Source organism: Exophiala mesophila (genome assembly GCF_000836275.1).
Source record: "Exophiala mesophila strain CBS 40295 unplaced genomic scaffold supercont1.7, whole genome shotgun sequence".
Classification (NCBI taxonomy): Eukaryota; Fungi; Ascomycota; class Eurotiomycetes; order Chaetothyriales; family Herpotrichiellaceae; genus Exophiala; species Exophiala mesophila.
The window spans coordinates 98,749-117,670 of NW_015622510.1; the positions used below are offsets into that span (position 1 = coordinate 98,749).

The following is an 18,922-nucleotide window of genomic DNA, read 5'->3' on the forward strand; positions in this document are numbered from 1 at the left end:
GAGGCTGGTGATAGGAAGCTAGAGTTTTCCATCTGGCCACATCCAGAGCACCTACCAGGGCTTAGAGCAGGCAACCTACCTGAGGGCCCTTTGAGGCCAAAGAGGGTTCATTATATAACAGAGGTGAAGGCAGGCGTCGAGGAGGCAGCACGAGGCGCTTTTCGGTGTAATGAGATGAGGTGGCCTCGAACATCGTTTGAGTCCAAGGGGAACAAACTTCATGTACTGCCTTACGAACCTATCGTAGAGCGGCAACCTTAGATCTGGGGCTGGATGTATAGATTGACTTGTTGCTTCTAGCAGGCACTGCCTGTGGCGCAATAACGAAGTTGGAACATGAAAGCTTTCGACGACAAAATGGTAGCCGACAACTTGTTATGTGGAGTGTCTCAGCGACAATGAATCATTGATGGGCCAGTCACAAGGTCCGTGCTGAGGAGGAATGCTAGGCTTTCGCAAGGCAGACCATAAAGTAACTGCGTTCAAATATGTGAGATTTGGCAAAATGTCCCGCAGATAGTGAAGGCATGGGGACGTACTAATGGTGTAGGTCTACACAGTATATCATTCTGGCGCAGGGCAGTAGGCACTGCTCGAAAACAGAAGAGTGAAGTCACTAACGGGTTGATATAGACGTCACGTGATTAGCCCATGGGTAGGCTTCGGAGAGTGATGTCGCTTCCAAGTAACAGTTGATAACCGAACGCGTGATAGGAATGGTAGGCGGTGGATTTTCTGCGTCTCGGAGCGTCGGTAGCGTATGAGAGCCTTGGAATTCCCCCAAATAGATCTTAAGACGGGTGTAGTGTTGGTGCCTGTTGCCGAGGTGAGGCTGAGAAACAGCGTCTGACACACTGCAGGGTGAGACAACACCCAGGGTGCTGATGGAGCAGCTTCAGGGTGAAACGCCCCAGTAGACCTGTCTTTCCTTCCCGAACCAGCATTCAGAAAAGCTGTTTTTCCATCTACTCCGTAGGGATGACAACTGGTCCAATTGTTGAACAATGCGGTGACCTACCGTCCAGCAGCTAATTCAATCCCTGTCAGAGTATGGACCAAGTCCTCATACAAACACCACCAGACCCTCGGTCAGACTCGCATAGGCGCGAATTGCAGGGCAAAGGGATTCGAAAAGAGCGCCCGCCGAGACGCAATCTTAAAACGGGCGTCTTGGATCAACATGACGTTGAAGCTGTCAAACATTAAACTTGGAATGGCTTGCGTCTAAAGGGCTTCTTTATGACTTTAGCCAATCAAACCGGTTGTATAATCCGATTAATGCTCTTAGTGTCGCACTATAACGTTTATGGACATACAACAATCTAACCGATGCGCTCTACGATCCAACTTGAAGCCACCACCACAACCACCACCACCTCACTTGGTTACTCAAATTCCTGCTTGCCTGGCAATCTGGGATGCATCGAGCCGCTCAGGCCCTGTCAAGACAAGAGCCCAGTGCACGTATCGGATTGACCATGGCGGCAATGAGTCTTCCCCCTGTCATATCGAGCATCGTACTCACACTGGACTTCTCTGACCTTTGCATCCTTGTTTTCTCGATATGCTGACCCATTGTCGGTCGTGCTGAATTGCACAACGCGTTAAACAAGATGTCGCCGTCATGCTCATCGTGCCAAAAACCCAAGGCCGCCATCTCTCGGAGTACCATCTACTCAGTGTCAGACTACGGCGACTCTGACGAAAAACATAGCACTCGCTCCCATCGGTCATCACGGTGCGACCATTCCCACGACGACCAGACCTCATATCAGTCAATCTCCGAATGCAATTATGAGCGTCACCAGTTCTACAAGCCTCGGGCGATTCGCAACTGGGTTTTGGCGGTATTTTTGCTGGGAATAATTCTCGCCATAGTTCTCCTCGAGCTTGCCGTTGCGGCGCATCCTAGCAGCTCCCAAGTCCACGGGGTGCGGAAACGTGATGAACAGTTTGGACCGCGTCATGTGCTTCAAGTCCGACAGGAATCCGGGTCAATCACATCTGATAGTAAATACTTGTGAGAATCTGTCCAACCACCATGTCCTACTAACCGGTGTTTAGCAGCAACCCCAACACCTGGCACCTCCCAGACCACTACGGTGTCTCCCAGTCAGCCTCCGTCTTCCGAACAGTTGACCATCACTACAACAATCACGTCTCAGCAAAACCAAGTGACAGAGTCTCAACAGCAGGTTACCAGTGAGCCCAGTCCGACACCGACATCTGCCCCTGCCCCCTCGACGGAAGCGCCGCCACCTACGAGCGAGACGTCAGCAGAGAGCAGTCAAGTCACCGAAACACCTGTCTCCTCGGAGATCCCCAGCGACTTGGCAGACACGTCTTCCGAGATCGAGGCCACTGACAACTTCGAGACCGTCAGCACACTGATTGAATTGAGTACGAGTACAGATGCCAACGGACAGGCTACCACAGTGCCTGTTTATGTCGGCACTGTTGTTCCAAAGGGGTCGACAGGGACATCGAGCGTACCGTCCACACGCTCATCCAGTACTAGCAACGCGAAGGCAACTGGAATTACCTCAAGTGACCAGCAAAACGCCGACGACGCCGACGACGACGATTCGGGATCAACCAACTATCGAACCTTTACACGGTTCGACTATTTCCTTGCCAAGTATCTACCTGTTTTGCTGGGGGTGGTGATGCAATCCGCCTGGCTCATTGTGTACAGCACGTTCAAGCTGATGGAACCCTTTTATCAACTAGCGAGGCCAGGCGGTGCACCGGCCGGTATGAGTTTAACCTCAACTCACCTGTCGTATGGTCTTTCGTTGAGCTTCGTCAGCGTGGCCCTCGATGGTCAGTGGGTGTTATTTTTGGCGGGTCAAGTTCAGTTTGGCTTGAGTGTGATCGTCACTCTAGTCAGCGAATCCATGGACGTCGAGGCGACAGCGTTCTGCAGAACCGAGATTGCGGAGAATCAGCCATGTGAGCCGGTATGGGTTGTCAACATCGGCATTGTCCGGGCCGTGGAAGTCTTTCTGATCATCTGCTTTGTCATGGTGCTTGGAATTGGCATCTTGAATCGCTCTCGGGTGAGTGGAGTTTTTTCGGATCCTTCCAGGATCGCCACCATGGCTGATCTCTTGGTCCATCGACCCCTGATCCGACAACTGCGAGATCTGCCTCTGGAAGCTACTAAAACTCAGGTCGAGGAGGAGCTTTCGAATAGTCGATATATGCTCGGAACCTTTGAGTCCAATGGGTGTCGCCATTACGGTATCATTAGACTGGACACGCCTAATAAGTCTGGCCCACCGTCATTCGTCATGCCAACAATGTATAAACAAAGCTATGACGCACTACAAACTATGTCGAGACGCATTGCTGAGATTGTCGGGCATGTCGTGGAGACCATGCCCATCCTCCCAGACCTCTGCAGCCTGGCTCTGTCTATCAGCCTTTTTTCTCTCATCCTCGCATACTATTGCGTTCATACAGGGCCATTCAACGATTGGATGAATAGCAGATTTGGGCCAACCCTTCTTTTGACTGTTATGGCCATTCTTGTTTCTTACTTGGTCAAAAGCAAAGAACAGCTGCTTCGGCTATCTGAGCCATACATGCTCATGGCCAAGGATCCCTCAAAACCAGCAGCACAGACTATTACCGCTGGGACCAAGGGTTCACAGTTTGAGTCGCTGTACAAATCCATCAAAAATCGCGACATATCTCTGGCTTTCATGTCAACGGCGGCCATACTCAGCGATTTACTACTTATTCTGATCCCTGGAGTGCCATTCTCTTATGCGCAGACTGCCGAAGTGTACCACGTCAGCACTTGGTTCTGCATTGTGATACTAGTGCTCATCTTCATTGCACAGGTTCGCATGACGTACAAAGACTGGAAACGCAGCAGTCGAGCGCATGAGACTCGGCCTGAAACAATGGCTTCTGGCTTGATGACGCTGTGTGCAAGTCGCTTTGTTGAAGACAAGAATAGTCGCCGCGACGATCAAACGGATCGCGATGTAGGGGTAAGGACGACGACAGGATCGTCGGTACAGGATGAGCAGAATCAACGACTACGCTACGAAGGCGTGATGGGGGAGCGGAGATATGTTTTTGGGCTCATGGAGGGCGTAGACGGACAAAGGCGGTACATGGTAGATGAAGATGTGATGCCGCAATTGTAGATATTGAAACAGATAATGATAATGATGACAACCAGGATGTTTTGATAATGACCTTGGCGCATCTAACTGGAACGAAACACGAGGATATATGTCGGCACAGTTTTTGCAGCCATTGTGAGTCAGTCTTTAAAGAATGTCTGCTTCTCCTTCAACCTGCAAAATGTAAAAAGTCGCGTCCACACGTGACACGTCTGAGACTCGGACGACGCGTGACGCGTTAGCACGTGACCAGAGAGGGGTTCTTCGCGTCCATCTTCTTCAACACTAGAGGTCACATACAGTCTGATGATTCATTCATTCATCCTGACCAGAGCTCTGCCTGTTTGATGGAAGATGATGAATCCGTCCGACGCATTACACTTGGCCTCAGTTGCCTCGGAGTCTAGACATCATGTGCTCCACTAATGGATGATCACCTACAGTACAATTGGTACGGTGCACGTGTCAACTCTTTTGGCTGAATGCCCGTGACGTCACTTCCAATTGACTTTCTCTTTCTCAAACGTCAAAGTGATCAGAATACAAATTGTCCTTGACACTCTCGCAGAATATGTTGACAACCAGCGGGTGACACAAACCTCTTCCCTCATTCCCAGTATTGATCTACTTCTCCGGGCTCTGTCCACAGGTCCATCACCAGACAAACTCGGTCCTACCCTCCACCTCTCTCACAATGGCAGATCGTGTCAAGCAAGTGGCGGCCGAAGAGTCCAAGAAGGTCAAGGAGATGACTACCGATGCCATCAAGTCTCGTGCCTATCTTTATCCACTGAAGGTATTCCTCTGCTCAAAATGCACTGTGTGTGGTGTACTTAGAACTGGGGCCTAACTTTGACAGGGAATTTTCTATTTCATTTCCCACAAAGACCTGTGGAAGCCCTTGACTTCCAAGCTAGCACCGACCCTAACCCTCAGCCTCGGCGTCACCACCTTCATGTTCCTCGTAGCCTATGTCCCTCAAGCAGCCATTATGGCATTCACTTCGGGGCCGATTGCGGCCATCACGGCCGCTTTATTGACCCTGAGCGAGAGCTCGACCATCATCAACTTGCTGTCCCGAACGTTTTTAATCGACGATGCACTGATTGACACCTTTGATGGAACCCTGCTTTCAAGAGAATGTACCAACCTAGTCTCAGAGGGCAGACAGATCAAAGCTGGGGGGGATAACATTGCACGTCTGGGCAAGTTGATCAAGAAACCGTTTGCCAAGTTTGCACCCAACGCTATCATTCGCTATCTGTTATATCTGCCACTCAACTTTATTCCAGTGGTGGGTACAGTGGTATTCATTATACTCCAAGGCAAGCGAGCTGGCCCAACTGCGCATACCCGGTATTTCCAACTCAAAGAATGGTCTCAGCGGCAACGACAAATCCACATTGAAGAACACCGAGGCGGCTACACCTCATTTGGAGTGGCCTCGTTTCTGCTGGAAATGATTCCCTTTGCCAATCTGGTATTTGCGTTTACCAACACGGTTGGTGCGGCGCTTTGGGCGGCTGATCTAGAAAGGAATGCAAGTCCGCCGCAGGATGTGCGAGATGCGTCGAAGAAGGCAATGTGAGCAGAGTGGTTGAAAGGAGAAAAGAGAAGAGTATACCCACACTCACACCCACACCCACATCACCGATGGTATGGTTCGAGGATCAAGACCTGCTTTGTACTACCTCGTGGCAAATGTGCAGTAATGATGACGATGGAAGGGGTATCACAGGGCTTACTATGGGCGCGAGAACAAGTGGGTTAACAAGAACTCAAACTAGATAAGCATCCATGTTCTATATCGATCTGTCCCTTGGTAAGATGTGACGTTCTTGACCTGTGATTGACAGTTTGAATTCCAGAAGTGATTCCACATGTTTATGTTTATGTTCATGTTCATGTTCATCCATTGCGCCTCGGCTTGGCATCCATTGGCTTCTGGAGTTGAATGACTTTTCGACCAGACCTCGAATAATGCTGGCGACACCGATTGGTCGTGCGATTGATCAAATTGCAAGATATTTGCCATGGTTGATGCAGACTCCTCTTTTGTTCGCTGCCCTGGTTGATCTCTTTGATCTCTCACCTCTCTTTTCGCCTGCACTTGGTCCTTCACTCCTTCTTTCCTACATCCTCAATCTCGCATGGATATAAAGCACACACTTCCTACGGGTCATTGACAACTGAAATATTGTCTCTGTACATCTGCCGTTCGCCATCACCGACTGGTTCGGAGATATCTGCACTTGATTCATCCAGCCCCTCAATATGTCTCGTTCTTGTTACCTTGGTCTCAGCAGGACGCTGACTCTACTAGTATTGCTTTCGATCTTCACCCTCCTGACTGCCTATCCCCATCCTCCATTTCAAGGTCGGGCATCCACCGATGTTCGAACCCTTCCCTCTCTCACTGTCAAATATCCTATCCTTTCAGAGGGCTGGGCCCGTTTTTTTCACTCCAACCCAGCCACGTCAGGAACAACATGCAACCAGGGTCGATGTATAACTTCGTTTACTGCAAAAGAGGAGGACTTTGTTTGCGATGCCGATAATGGTACGGCATTCTCCCGGGGACAAGATCCACACACATACACGCTTATTTGCGACATCGATTTTCCTGGTCAAGATATCTATCCCTTTCTTCGGGCCACCTCATTTGAACAATGCTTGTCCATGTGTATTGACTTGAACAAGAAAACTGTTGGAACCAAGTGTATTGGCTTTGTTTTTGCACTGGATAGAATGACCGGCGCCGACAACTGTTACCTAAAATCATCCCTGACCGTTCCAATGAAAGCAGCAATTCGTTTGATCGGAGCTATCCTTGGTCCCTCCCCGGCGGCCAGTGTTGTCGCTCAAACCTCCAAAGCTGGAAACCACATCTTGCCCATCACTCTACGAGTCAAGAGCGTACACATGCTGGGATCTTCACGAAATGAGCCCACAACTCAGTATGTCAGTCATAAACCATACTCTGAACCGCAAGAATACGGTGAGGGTCCTATCCACGAGGTCAACGAAAAGATTGTCAGCACATATCCCATTGCCGAGGGCACAGGAACTTGGACTGAAGAAACCAAGCCTGCCACGTTTGTTCTTTCGTCGATGAAAGTGGTACCACACTTATGCCGGGACGGCGGTCGAGGTGGAACCATTCATGGCACCCACGTCTTTGTGTTTACGGATACCCAGAGTTTCGCGACAGGATCCGACCAAATGAACAGTTTTGTATCGAGTTCGGTAGCCACGGACCAGGGCATGAAAGCATTGCACGGCGAGCGACTGGTGCTTGTGGACAATGTTGGCGAGTGGCAGGATGATGTGGGCAGAATGCGAGGATTTATACCCATGACCTCTGGAGAGGAGGCTTACAATAAACACCTCTCGGGAAGTGGGTATCGGTATACGGTTTGGCCCGAGTCGTCGCTCATTCCATTGAACACCACACACGCGTTGCTATACCCTGCATTAATCTACGATGTCCATTTGCCACGCCAGGATCCAGTCTTTCACGAGATTGGAAACTCGGTGGCCTTGATTTCGGTGGATCCTACTTTTGGCCCGACGGCAGATCGAGTGGTCAAACAATTGTACCGACAAGACGAGATGACATTCGGAACTCTGGGAGGTTTTCGTGCCTGGGGCTCAGAGGGAATCGGTGGCAACGATGGAGACATCTATCTCTTTGGACAGAAGAGAGGAGAGAACGGAGATGGCAGTGGCGGTGGAGTGCGAGTTGCAAAGACGACCCCTCAAGGCTTCACAGACTTGTCGACATATTCCTATTGGAATGGGAAGTCCTGGACCAAGACCATGGCGCAACCTGACTCGCAAGGGCACATGCTGGATTTCCCCGTTCAAGATCTGGATGTCTTTTTCGTGCCAGCTCTGGGTACCTTCATCATGGTTTACCTCAACAGCTACGGGGATAACACATTCTACTATCGTCATTTACCTCTGGACCTCAATGCGACCCAAGCAGATGGTTATGGCGAGCACATTGTGACGGGGACGTGGTCAGAAGAAAAGGTGCTGGTCAAGGTGGACAAGCCTGCTGAGGGTTTCATCTATGCGGGAGGATTTCACGCTGGATACTTTGGCAACGACGACATCAGCACTGGTGGGTGGTCGATGTTGATTACTTGGACCGAAAAGACTGGCAAGCCAGCTGAGTCGCCAGAATCGGGCTATTCTCACCAATCTGCTGTTGTCAAGCTTGGTATTTCCTGACATTGAGACTCGTCTCGTCTTGTCCGTTGGAATGTGGGAGGTGATGCTGTGCTGTGCTTGGCTATTATATGGTTGATCCAAATGAACATTGAGAAGGGGGCTGCACCCAGTCATAAAGCATGACGAGATAGTCGAATTTCTGACACTGTGTGGTTTAGCAAGCTGGCTACTGTAAACACCCGAATATCAGGGCAGAAAAGCATCAGAAATATCGGGGTTTTGACCTACTCAAATAGATTCTTGTACGTATACAGTAATCGTGGGCGAGATCTGCATGTGACCTGACGTGCCTGGCCCACCCCCGCAACAGAAGAAGAGGGGTGGGGGTGGAGGTTGGAGGTTGGAGTTTGGAGGCCACTGGGGGCAAGTGCGTCCCCACACACAAAGTGGTAGTTGCCATGAAGATGAGGCAACCGCGCGTTGCAAGCGGTGACTCCTTCCTATGATGATGACCTTTCTTTTCTCAGCTTGCAAAAAGAGCAGGAGCAGCCCTGGAAACCCATTCCCGGTGATTGCCATTTACCCACTTCGCTGCATTCCCCTCCTGCGCAACGAATCCACACATCCAACGGCCAACGGCCACCATGCACACACTTCCGTCTCCTCAAACGTCCAAGATGACCACAGACATACAGCCAGCCTATGAGCCTATGAGCTTATATCAATGTTCCATCACCCCTACAATGGCCTCCTTACTACATCCATCCTCCTTGAGGGGTAAAACTGGACCCATCCCCGGCCGGCCGACCTCTCCTCATCACCGCCAACAGCTTACATCCGCAGGAGCACCACACCACACACAGTACTCAAATAGCATACCAGGTGTGGGTTTCCAACTCTCCAAGCTCTCCTCTCCCCTCACTTGCCTCCTCACCCAAGACGCATCCTTACCACGCCTGCTTCGCCGCGTGTCATGGCAATCCTGGTCGTGCAGAGATGTCATTGGAACCTCGAAGAAGTTCATCCATTGTCCAGGCACGTTGAGAATCGGCACTGTTGATCATGCACAAAATGTGGTGGTGTGAGATGTGACTGAGAAAGAAAGATTCTCTTCTTCTACATCTTCATTCAACCGTCTTACAAATTGTTCGTATCGTATCCAGCCAGCACTTTGCCCTCGACGACGTCTGTTTCCGCTTCCACTCTCTTCAGCTCACTATGGCTGTATCCACCTCCAACCAGCCCAACGGTGGCAGCATCCAGCCATCCTCATCAAAACATCCAGAACCACCCTCTGCTGATTCCAAACCATTGGCCGCCCAAATTCCTCTGCAAGATTTCCACCTCCCCACCTTCCCACCAGAAGCCTCCTCCCTCCGTGAACTCACCCTGACCGCCGACATCAAACTCGATGACTACCAAACTCTGCTGCAGACCACCGACCAAACCTCAAGCCAACACAAACCTCCCTCGACTCTCCCGACATCGATTACCCACCTCACCCTCGAGCTTTTCAATCTTGGCTTCCCAGGAAAGCTTGGTTTTCTGACCGGGCTGGCACGCTCCCTCCCCAATTTAACCAGCGTAACATTCTTTAGCTGTCTACTTGATGGGTTGGACGACAGCTCACGCCAGGATGCCGTGGGGTTCTTTGCCACCGCAGCACCCAAGCTGGTCGAGGTACACTTCATAGATTCTTTTGCTCGCCCAGGTTTCTTCGCCCAGGTTGCCGCAAGCGCCAAAGGCTTTCAACTTGTCGATGTTAGCTATACCTTCCGCGGCCACGAGGACAGTGACTTTCTTGCTCGCATTCAAGGCGACGAGTTGACTGGATTGCTACTCAAAGGCCTCGTCGGCGCCAGCTTTACATTTGTTCCCGCCGTCAAAGACGACTTGAGCTCTGATGACCCGACCAATACCGTCACCGCGCCAGCCTTGGGCATTTTACCCTTTGCCACCGATGGCCGCGCCCCAGCTGCACTGAGGAAGAGGTTTGAGGCTGCCGGTGCTGCCGGCGATCTGACCGGCCTCCGCGTTCTTGATCTGAGCATGTGGACTCTGCGGGCCAGTGAGGTTGGCCGCATTCTGAATGCTTGTGCTGGCGGTCGTCCTGACCCCACTTTGGCCCATTTGACCGTCAGTCTCTTGCTCGAAGATGGTTGGCTGGACAGCCTCGTCCGCGCCCTTGAGCATGGTCGTGTGGCTGCCGCACTCGAGAGTCTTGAAATCGTAGGCGTCCCCGTCGAAGCCAAGGATGCCGACAACGACTGGCAGCAAAGCATCAAACTGCTGCAGTTGGAGGATCTTGATAGGCTGACCAACACCTCACCCAAGTTATGCCATCTGGAACAGAATATACTCAAGGTCAAGAATGCACAGAGTGCGGTGTACGTCAGGGAAAACGGTCATTGGGAATCTCGCTAGATCAAAACTTGGTTGGATTATGTCCCTGGGACTAATGGTAAATGATCTCTATCTCCATACTCCCGTCAAACACAGCCACAGAAGCGTGCAACAGTCCTGTGTCACTTTAGACTTGTCATGAATTGCACCTTAGGCACAAGAGATCTCAATCGTTTCATTCAGCTTTGGCCTACTGGTTTCTCGCTACTGTCCATTAGTGCCTTGTCCATAGAGTAGACGAGTCCCTCGCCCTTCGCGTGTATTTATCCGTTCGAGTCCTCTCCAACGCCAGCGGATCATTCATTTCGGTTTCTGGTTGATGGAAGTATCGGGTTCAGGACAACCACAGTCGTATTCTTCAAAGAAGTTGCCACAGTAGATACATTTCTTGCCTAGATTGATCGGCCGCATCGATGTGGTGAGTACTTGTTGACCGACTCTAGTTTCCGCTTGGTTGCAAGTTTTCTTGGTCATGGTTTCAAAATCTGTAATTGTTCCAGGATATCTCATGTCTGTATCGAAAGTAGACCTGCGAGTTGAATCAAAGAACTGGAGGCTTATATAGTCCTTCGACTCGTTTGCCGAACTCTGACTCTCGCTCGTGGAGCCAGTCATGCGAGGCTGCACGCTTCTAGCGGTGATTGATGTCGACATGATTCTGTTTATATATCCTGCTCATAGGTGATTTGTCCTTGCATCACTTGATGTCGAGATTGACAAAGACCTATTGGATTTGGCATCATCACTGAGGTATTGACTTTACCATGGGCTGAGATGTCCAAATCCAACTTTTGTTCGCTATTCTTTTTCAATGGAAACCGACGAAACTCGCAGCCATTGTCAGTCAAGATGGTGTTAGATAGTTGAGGCCAACGACTTCCGAGTCTGCTATTGAGGAATTGTTCTCGAGTCCAAATTATAGGCCCTCGAAAGAAATCGTTTCAGTCGGTTGAATGTTTGACAATCCAGCGGGAAGCTGCAGATCAGCAAAGGTTTCTGAGAGGCCTGTTGGGAGTGAACGGATCAAAATGTCACCAGTTCTAGATAGCATCACGCAGAGTATCACTCTAGGGCTGGGAGAGCTGGGCACCGCATGTATCACCGCCTGGTCCATCACCAACTTGCGGATGATCGTCATAGCAAGTAGTCTGTTCTCGAATCTTCTGTGTGTGGTGTCTGTGTAACATTCCAGGCTTCATCGTGACACATGGAAACGCATCCTTTCGAGAAACAGTGATGCAGATTCCAGTTGTGTAACTCAAGGGCGACATTTTGCCTCCCTGTCCAGGAGACGGAGCAAAGCTCTATTGCAAATCCAGCTGGACCTTCATCGTTTCAGATCCAGACTCAATTCTGGTGGTGAAGAAAGTTGAATCAAGTGGCCAGGTCTGTCAGGTTAGGCAGCCACACAAAATGTTACAAAGGGAAGGAACACAGCAGGACTTTTCAAGTCTCCTTCCTGAAATCATGGCCAGTGTTCTTGGCATCTCTTCTTTGGCAGGAGCAATCGAGTTCTGGCCCATTGATCCAAGGCAGGCGCAGAACACAGAACACAGAACACAGAACAGACGACGAACCTCATGGCATGACAGTTGACAACAACTTCTCACCTCCATCTACAGTCTCGCGCTGCCTATTCGAGGTCGCATCTCTCCCTCGGGCTCAGAGGCTCTGCTCTTCCCATCCCAACCAGCGATCCAATCTTCCACCACTGCGACTTCATCCTGGCCCCACACTACATCACTGGCCAGCTCCCAGTCCTCATCTCCTTGTCCAATCCGCCGTCTGAAGACTCTGTAGCTCGGCACACCGCAAATCCCCGTCTCCTTGGCCTCCTTCGTCCCCGCCCTCAACAACTGCTTGATTTCTGGGCTGTTGGCTTTGGAAATGATACTGTTCGCGTCGTAACCTGCCGCAGCGATGACAGAATGCAGAACCGAATCAGACGACATATCTTTATTAAGTTCCCAACAAGCTCGGACTGTGTTCATGGTCAGACAGCGGTCATGCAAAAGAATCTCCTGTCACTCACATAGAATGTCAACTAGCCTTGGCTCGACAAGCACCGCCCTCAACACCGTCGGTGTGCGAATGGGAAAGATATCGGCCCAGTAAAAGTCAATATTCTTGTCCGGTCGCCCATTTTGCTGATTGACATCATTCCACCACCGGCACCAGTCCTGGTGATCGAGTTTGGAGTATGCCCGTTTGGCCTCGGAAACGGCTGCCATGGGAAGATTCGGGGCTCCAATCCTGGTTTGAGAATCAGCACGACGCCTCACACTGGCAAAGATATAATATGCATACTCTCTGAACAAGATCCCAAGCAGAAATGGCTTCATTTCAATCTTCAACCGCGGGCCAAAGGTTCGTTGCAGCCTTGCGAGTTGCGTCCATCCCAAGAAAGCCCAAGGACTGCTGAAATCGTACCAGAATTCCAGTTTTACCTCTTGTCCGTCTGGAATTAGTCGCCGGTTCACCGAAACGCTCCGAGGCATGAGACTCTCCAGAACAGGCTCTTTTCCCTGTTGCTTCTCCATCGCGTACAATACCTTATCCACAAATTGCAAGCGATCCTGTCCCCAGTATAACCTCTCATCTCCAGTTACCCAGAACGCTGGAACCCCAAATGCTCCTCTCTTCAGAGCCAAAGCGGTGGTCTCCTCTAGTTGCCGCCTCTGTTCCGGGCCTTCAAATCTCCCACTCTCTAGCAGCTCGATTAGTCTTTCTCTTGTCTCGGGCCTTAGGCCTGAGCAGGCCTTGACCACCCTCAGCAGCTCCTGTAATTGGCTCAAGTCTCGCCCTTCAACCCAGTACGCTCGGTACAACGGTCCAGTCAACGCTGTCCTCTCGTCTCCATCCACGCAATAAAGCAGGCGTAACGCCCCGGTGGTTTTGACAGGGTGTTTGGGGGGTTGTTTGTGTTCAACTCCCAATCGATGCAAAGTGCGTGCAAACGCAGTTGATGTGACATCACGCTTGGTCGAATTGAAGACGTCCGAGGCAGAGCCAGCGGCGCCTTGAGGTGCCGCAGTCGCCCGATACAACGCGCCCAGTAGGACAGGGCGGTAAGTGACCGTCAAAGTTGGATGCCTTCGCTTGAGAGCAGCAATGCGCAAGGAGGCAATGTAGGCAAAAGGACATGATATGTCATAATGGAAGTCGAGGTGGAGAGTCGAAGCCATACCGAAGAAGTCTGGTCGCTTAGACGACACAATCTAAGCTGTTACGACAAAGAATGAGGTTCAAGTACGCACCCTTGCAGTCTCTTCTGGGGCCGGAAATATTGTTGTTATCAACGTGAGTCTTCGACGAGTATGCAACGTGGACATCATCTCCCCGCAAATGGACGTGGCCCACCGACAAAGCCGAGGCACAACCAGCAGCCACGGCTTCCAAGACATTTCTTATTGCCGCTCGTGTCGCCGAGGTGCGTCACCACACAATGCAGATGTCGATCGCGAACCACAACACTACAAATGGAGGTTTGGTCTACCTCTAAAGGACCACACAAACCCAGCATGACTTCAGACCCTGAGCAAGGAGAGACGAGTCTCATGCACGGGAGTATTGTCGGGCTGTTTGATCTTTTGGCTTGTAAACAAAATGACATACGACCCTCGGTGGGTGAACGAAGAACATGTTGAAGCGTCACTGTCTATCAAGCTGTCCCTTGAGGAGCGTCGTGAGTTGGTCCTTGCCAGGCAAAAACTGCTTTTCCCGTGGGTAACCGACAGTTCGCGAAGAGTCCTGCACCTGCAGAGGTTGCATTGATACTGCGAAGACACATGTTCTCTTGTTCTCTTGTTCTCTTGTTCTCTTGTTCTCTTTCTGAGATATTCACAGCTAACCCATTGCGAGCCAGGAGAGAACAGAAGTCTCCATGATTGATTGTCCTTCGTTCACCGTACAAACGAGCTCCCAGCCAAACAGTGCATCTTCTTGACTGGCTTGCCTTGTCATGATCGCATACCAACGGAAAAACGGAAGACCACCTCTTATAAGCAGTCATCATGTTCAGGCGGTTGTTCTCGAGGGCTAATTCACCCTGTGAGCTTGAACATTGCTTCCAATCGACTTGATATAAATATCGCCCATCTCGTCCTTTCGCCGTCTGCGACAAACTCCCTTCTTTACTAACCAAAATGAATCCCTTCTCTTTCATCTCGACTTTGGTTGTCTTGCTCCTCTCTATGACAATTCCAACAAAAGGCCTCGGCCTTCGAAGCCCGGCGATGGAACCCTTCATCTTCAAACTCAAACCTTCGATCAAGAACCCGGACTGCATTGGCGCAGAAACTACTAAACTCTCCATCAAGTCATACCCGAAGAACAGAGTTGTCTGGCATGCAGCATGCCGTATCATTAGTGACCTGATTTCCAACAACGGGGGATCTCCCAAAGTGGATGTCATCTTCATCTGCGGCAATGGGCCTCGTGATGATGGTACTCAAGACTTCAAGTTAGCCATTTCCTACGCCAAAGGCTTCCAGGTCACTGGATACGACCAAGTCCTCAACATGACGGTGTCAGGAACACAGGAGATTCCTGCGCACCTGACAATCACTCAGGGCCCGCAATCCATACCAGCAGTGAGACACGTCAAAATACTGATTGGAGCCAAGGTGAATGCTAAGAAGAAGACAGCAAAGTATGAGTACATCTCTTGTGTTTGAGCTGCAAGTTTCGAGGCCATTCGGAGAGATCGAGGTGTTTCACGACAAATTGTTGGCTAGATTCCCTGTCTAGGACAACAACGACGAATCTCGTTCGATCCGTAGGTACCTACCTAGGTAGGTAATCATAGACACAGAATGGCTAGAGCCAGCCTCTCGGGCTCGGCGCTGAGAAATACGAATCTAGCTGTGCAACCAAGGACTGGGCAAGCATCGTTCCTGAGGCCTCGTTACTCCTCAACTTTGTTGCAGTAGACTGTCACCCGGGTCACAAAGACTTGGAGACTGCAGACTGGTCCGATCCTGAGCCAGTCCGTTACTCGTAACAAGTCCTTTTCGTGCAATACAAAGCCTAGCGGGGAACACAATGGTGCCAGTTCTCCAGATCGTTGGAGGTTGGAGTCTTGTCTCTATCTGTTTCTTCCTTTCCTTGGTTCCCTCTCCCCACAGCATATAGACATGCATCAATGTGGTCATACGACCGAATGATTGCGCTGGCATGGACGTTGACTGTATTTGTTTGTGTTTGTCATTTGTGGCATCGTCCTCGTCGTCGTTACCGTGCCGAGCCTTCCACTGCAGTTACCCAGAATGAGAACGTGTTGCAACGTGCGCGTCGAGTGTAACGCAACACCGCACGGGAAGGAGGACCAAGAGGGCGGTAGAGCTAGTTCACATATGTGGTCTATCTACGTAACGAAGCCAATAGTGACTTATCTACCTCTCAACCTAAGTAGAAAGAGGCTCCTTCACTTACTCCTCCTTTGATCTCCATTGTCTGTGGTTTGAATTTTATGCGTGCCTGGATCAAAGGGACCGGAATGCATTCTTGACCGGTTCCATGGGTATATGTTGATCATTGCCCGAGAACATCCGTCCTTGATCCTTGATACACCCGACAATTGGGCCAAAGTCGATTAGGAATCAACGAGAGGAAACGATGGCTCGACGGTTCGGGTTTCTCCTCGGTGCCGTGATATTGCTGCAAAATTATCTGAATCAAGTCAGTGGGATTCCGACACCGGCTTCCACCACCAACAATGTATCCTTGAGCACATCTGGTTTCCTCAAGTTCAACATTGATCCTGACATTATCAGTAAGCTGTTGGTCAAGACAAGAGCTTGGAATGTTGGCTAAGATATCAAGATGACTGATTCACATTCATGTACAGATCCGGATTGCACAGCATCATATGCTGTAAATGTCAACATCAAAGCGGCGGCCTCGCCCAATCATGAAACATCGCCGGCTTGTGACTCGATCCGAGCATATCTTGCGCAACAACGAGGGCGGGTGGATGTGGATTTGATGATCACATGCCCGGGGGTTCCGATCGAGCATCAAGGCGATCGAGACACAAAATTCATCTTGTCATATGCATCTGATGGTGGATCAGCTGCATTGAAGCGAGAGGTAGTGGAGCAGAAGCAGGAACAGGGCCAAGAAGCTGCAGATGCAGATGCAGAAGCACAGTTGCAGGCAGACGATGAGAGGCAGATTGATGCCCGACTGACGATTAGAGACGACAGCCCTGATGGGTTCAATGTTGCGGGTGTCCCTGTTGTGTTGGGAATTAGGGTCGACTCGTCTAAGGCCCAAGCTGTGTACCAATTCATCTACTGTCCCTGAATGAGGGATAGGTGGTTACAGAGACGATGGGAGCGGCGAAATCTCTGTTCGTGCTTGGGCAGGCAACATGCATCAGAGTCTTGCAGCTGAGAGTGGCGAAATTGGAAAAAGACCGGGCTGCAGGTGATGAGAGTGTGGTACAGAGGCGTGAGAGTTCAGTAGGAGGATGAACTGAGGTAGCGTGGCAGTGAGTGGTAGTGAGCTGAACGATGTGTGCAATATTCCTGAAGTTGCCACTTGATACACGTGATTGTCGCTGGTGCCTGTAGGAAAGAGCCACAAGAGGTCAGTTGTTCTTGCCTCCAAACATCTACGCCACTTGAACACGAACAGTCTTAAAAGGGAAGGATCTACTCGGTATGTATCGTAGTCACTGGTTGGGATTTGGAAATCTCTCCAGTTTACCTCTCTAGACGTGGCACCGCTCGGACATAAGATGTTCTGTCCTTTGTCGACGGAAGAAACCGCGTGGCAAATATCAGATGAGAGGGTGGATCTTATCATCTCCTAAGGTGATATGGTGGTATGCCATTATGCGTAGATGCATGGTTTCACGATGAAGATAATCCCTGTATTTGCAAACCAGTAGCTTGAGCACCTCAAGTTCAGTACTCCAACAGGAAGATGCATATGTTGGCAAGAGGCACGAGGCAAGCAACAAGGGGAGGCTACCATTCCTGTATCGCCCGCCTGTATCATGGCATGGTCTTATGATGCGCTACACCATCACGAGTCTTTTGGAAGCACATGAGGTCTGGTCCATTGATGCGAGGAAGCCCCGCCCCTCACTTACTCCTCTCACACACGGGAAACTCCTGCATATGCACCGTTGCCTGGCAGGTCTCTTCAAACCAAAGTGGCTATGAAGAGAGTTATGATTCGTGTCGAGTTGCATTCATGCCCCGAACCCTTGGGGCAATCAAGATCGTGCTGTATTCTTCCCCCTGGCGAGATGTGGATCTGTCCCTTTGTTTGTCTCACTGTCACCACTGGATGGTCAAATGTCCATAATATCTTTTGTAGTAATGATAATGGCGGACTCTGAGATCTACCACCTCCTAAAGGTGAGTACCTGTCTTGTAGTTGAGTTGTCGATTTGTCCAACTCTAGTCAAAGGACAGGCCAAGGAGTCAAGGTTCAAAGGTTCTTAACATGTGGATTACTTCACCCACATCATCATCATCCCCCATCGCATCATCATTATGTACAGCTGCCCGATCAGCCCATGTCCCCAACTGGATAAGAATAGGTAAATATAGGTACGTAGCGAGTAGCAGCTGCGACTAACGCTAGGTCGCCGTGGTCGCCTACACTGCTCTCGAAATCACTCCCATACATTCTCCCCAGGGCACTCTCCCCAGGGCACTCTCCCCAGGGCACTCTCCCCAGGACACTCACGTAGCACTCCAAGATCACTCGGAAAACCTCGAGGAGAACATTCCGAATACTCAGTCACGGGATCGCAACTCACGCATATCCAATAATTTTGCCAAGATATCTAGACATGGATTTGTTCTCAGCCAATCATATTGCTTTATTTCCCTTCGCTCAGTAGGATCATTTGAAGCCTATCTTTGTCATCCGGTAAGACTACAGTTGAGGACGATACCTACATGCATACTTCCATCAACATCATAGACACCCACACACCTTGGTTTGGCTGCAGGTGACGTGAAACTGTTTGTGTGTCCGATGCCTAAATCTGGTCTTGGGTGCAGCATACAAGTGGGGTAGTTTCAGGCACCTCGGTCGCCAGTGGAACTGCTGCCATGACACCAAAGCACAACGGCGCGGGGAGAATCTTGATATTGATCGACTTTAGCGAAGGAGATGCTGGCTCCAAGATTCCCTGGGCTTGGTACAACGGATTGGCGGGCTTTCTCTTTAGGCGCCCTGGC

At 50.5% G+C, this 18,922-nt stretch overlaps 3 protein-coding genes across 3 annotated transcripts; all 3 read left to right on the plus strand.

Annotated features, from left to right (window-relative positions):
* Window positions 1-1,613: 1,613 nt before the first annotated feature.
* On the plus strand, window positions 1,614-4,160 carry PV10_09003 (uncharacterized protein; the record flags this gene model as incomplete). The annotated part of the gene is made up of 2 exons (XM_016374103.1): window positions 1,614-2,010; window positions 2,065-4,160. 2 exons carry the CDS (start codon window positions 1,614-1,616, stop codon window positions 4,158-4,160), a joined length of 2,493 nt encoding a protein of 830 aa, XP_016219647.1.
* A 537-nt stretch (window positions 4,161-4,697) lies between these two features.
* On the plus strand, window positions 4,698-6,017 carry PV10_09004 (uncharacterized protein). The gene is made up of 2 exons (XM_016374104.1): window positions 4,698-4,935; window positions 4,999-6,017. Exons 1-2 carry the CDS (start codon window positions 4,834-4,836, stop codon window positions 5,725-5,727), a joined length of 831 nt encoding a protein of 276 aa, XP_016219648.1. The 5' UTR covers window positions 4,698-4,833; the 3' UTR covers window positions 5,728-6,017.
* An 8,846-nt stretch (window positions 6,018-14,863) lies between these two features.
* PV10_09005 (uncharacterized protein) lies at window positions 14,864-15,394 on the plus strand (the record flags this gene model as incomplete). The annotated part of the gene is made up of 1 exon (XM_016374105.1): window positions 14,864-15,394. The coding sequence occupies one exon, from the start codon at window positions 14,864-14,866 to the stop codon at window positions 15,392-15,394; it is 531 nt and encodes a 176-aa protein (XP_016219649.1).
* Window positions 15,395-18,922: the final 3,528 nt, after the last annotated feature.

Excerpts from the sequence above, each read along its gene's own strand:
- PV10_09004 (XM_016374104.1), top strand. The coding sequence starts at position 4,834 with ATGGCAGATCGTGTCAAGCAAGTGGCGGCCGAAGAGTCCAAGAAGGTC. Across the intron at positions 4,936-4,998 it reads CCTATCTTTATCCACTGAAG|GGAATTTTCTATTTCATTTC; the intron begins GTATTCCTCTGC and ends TAACTTTGACAG.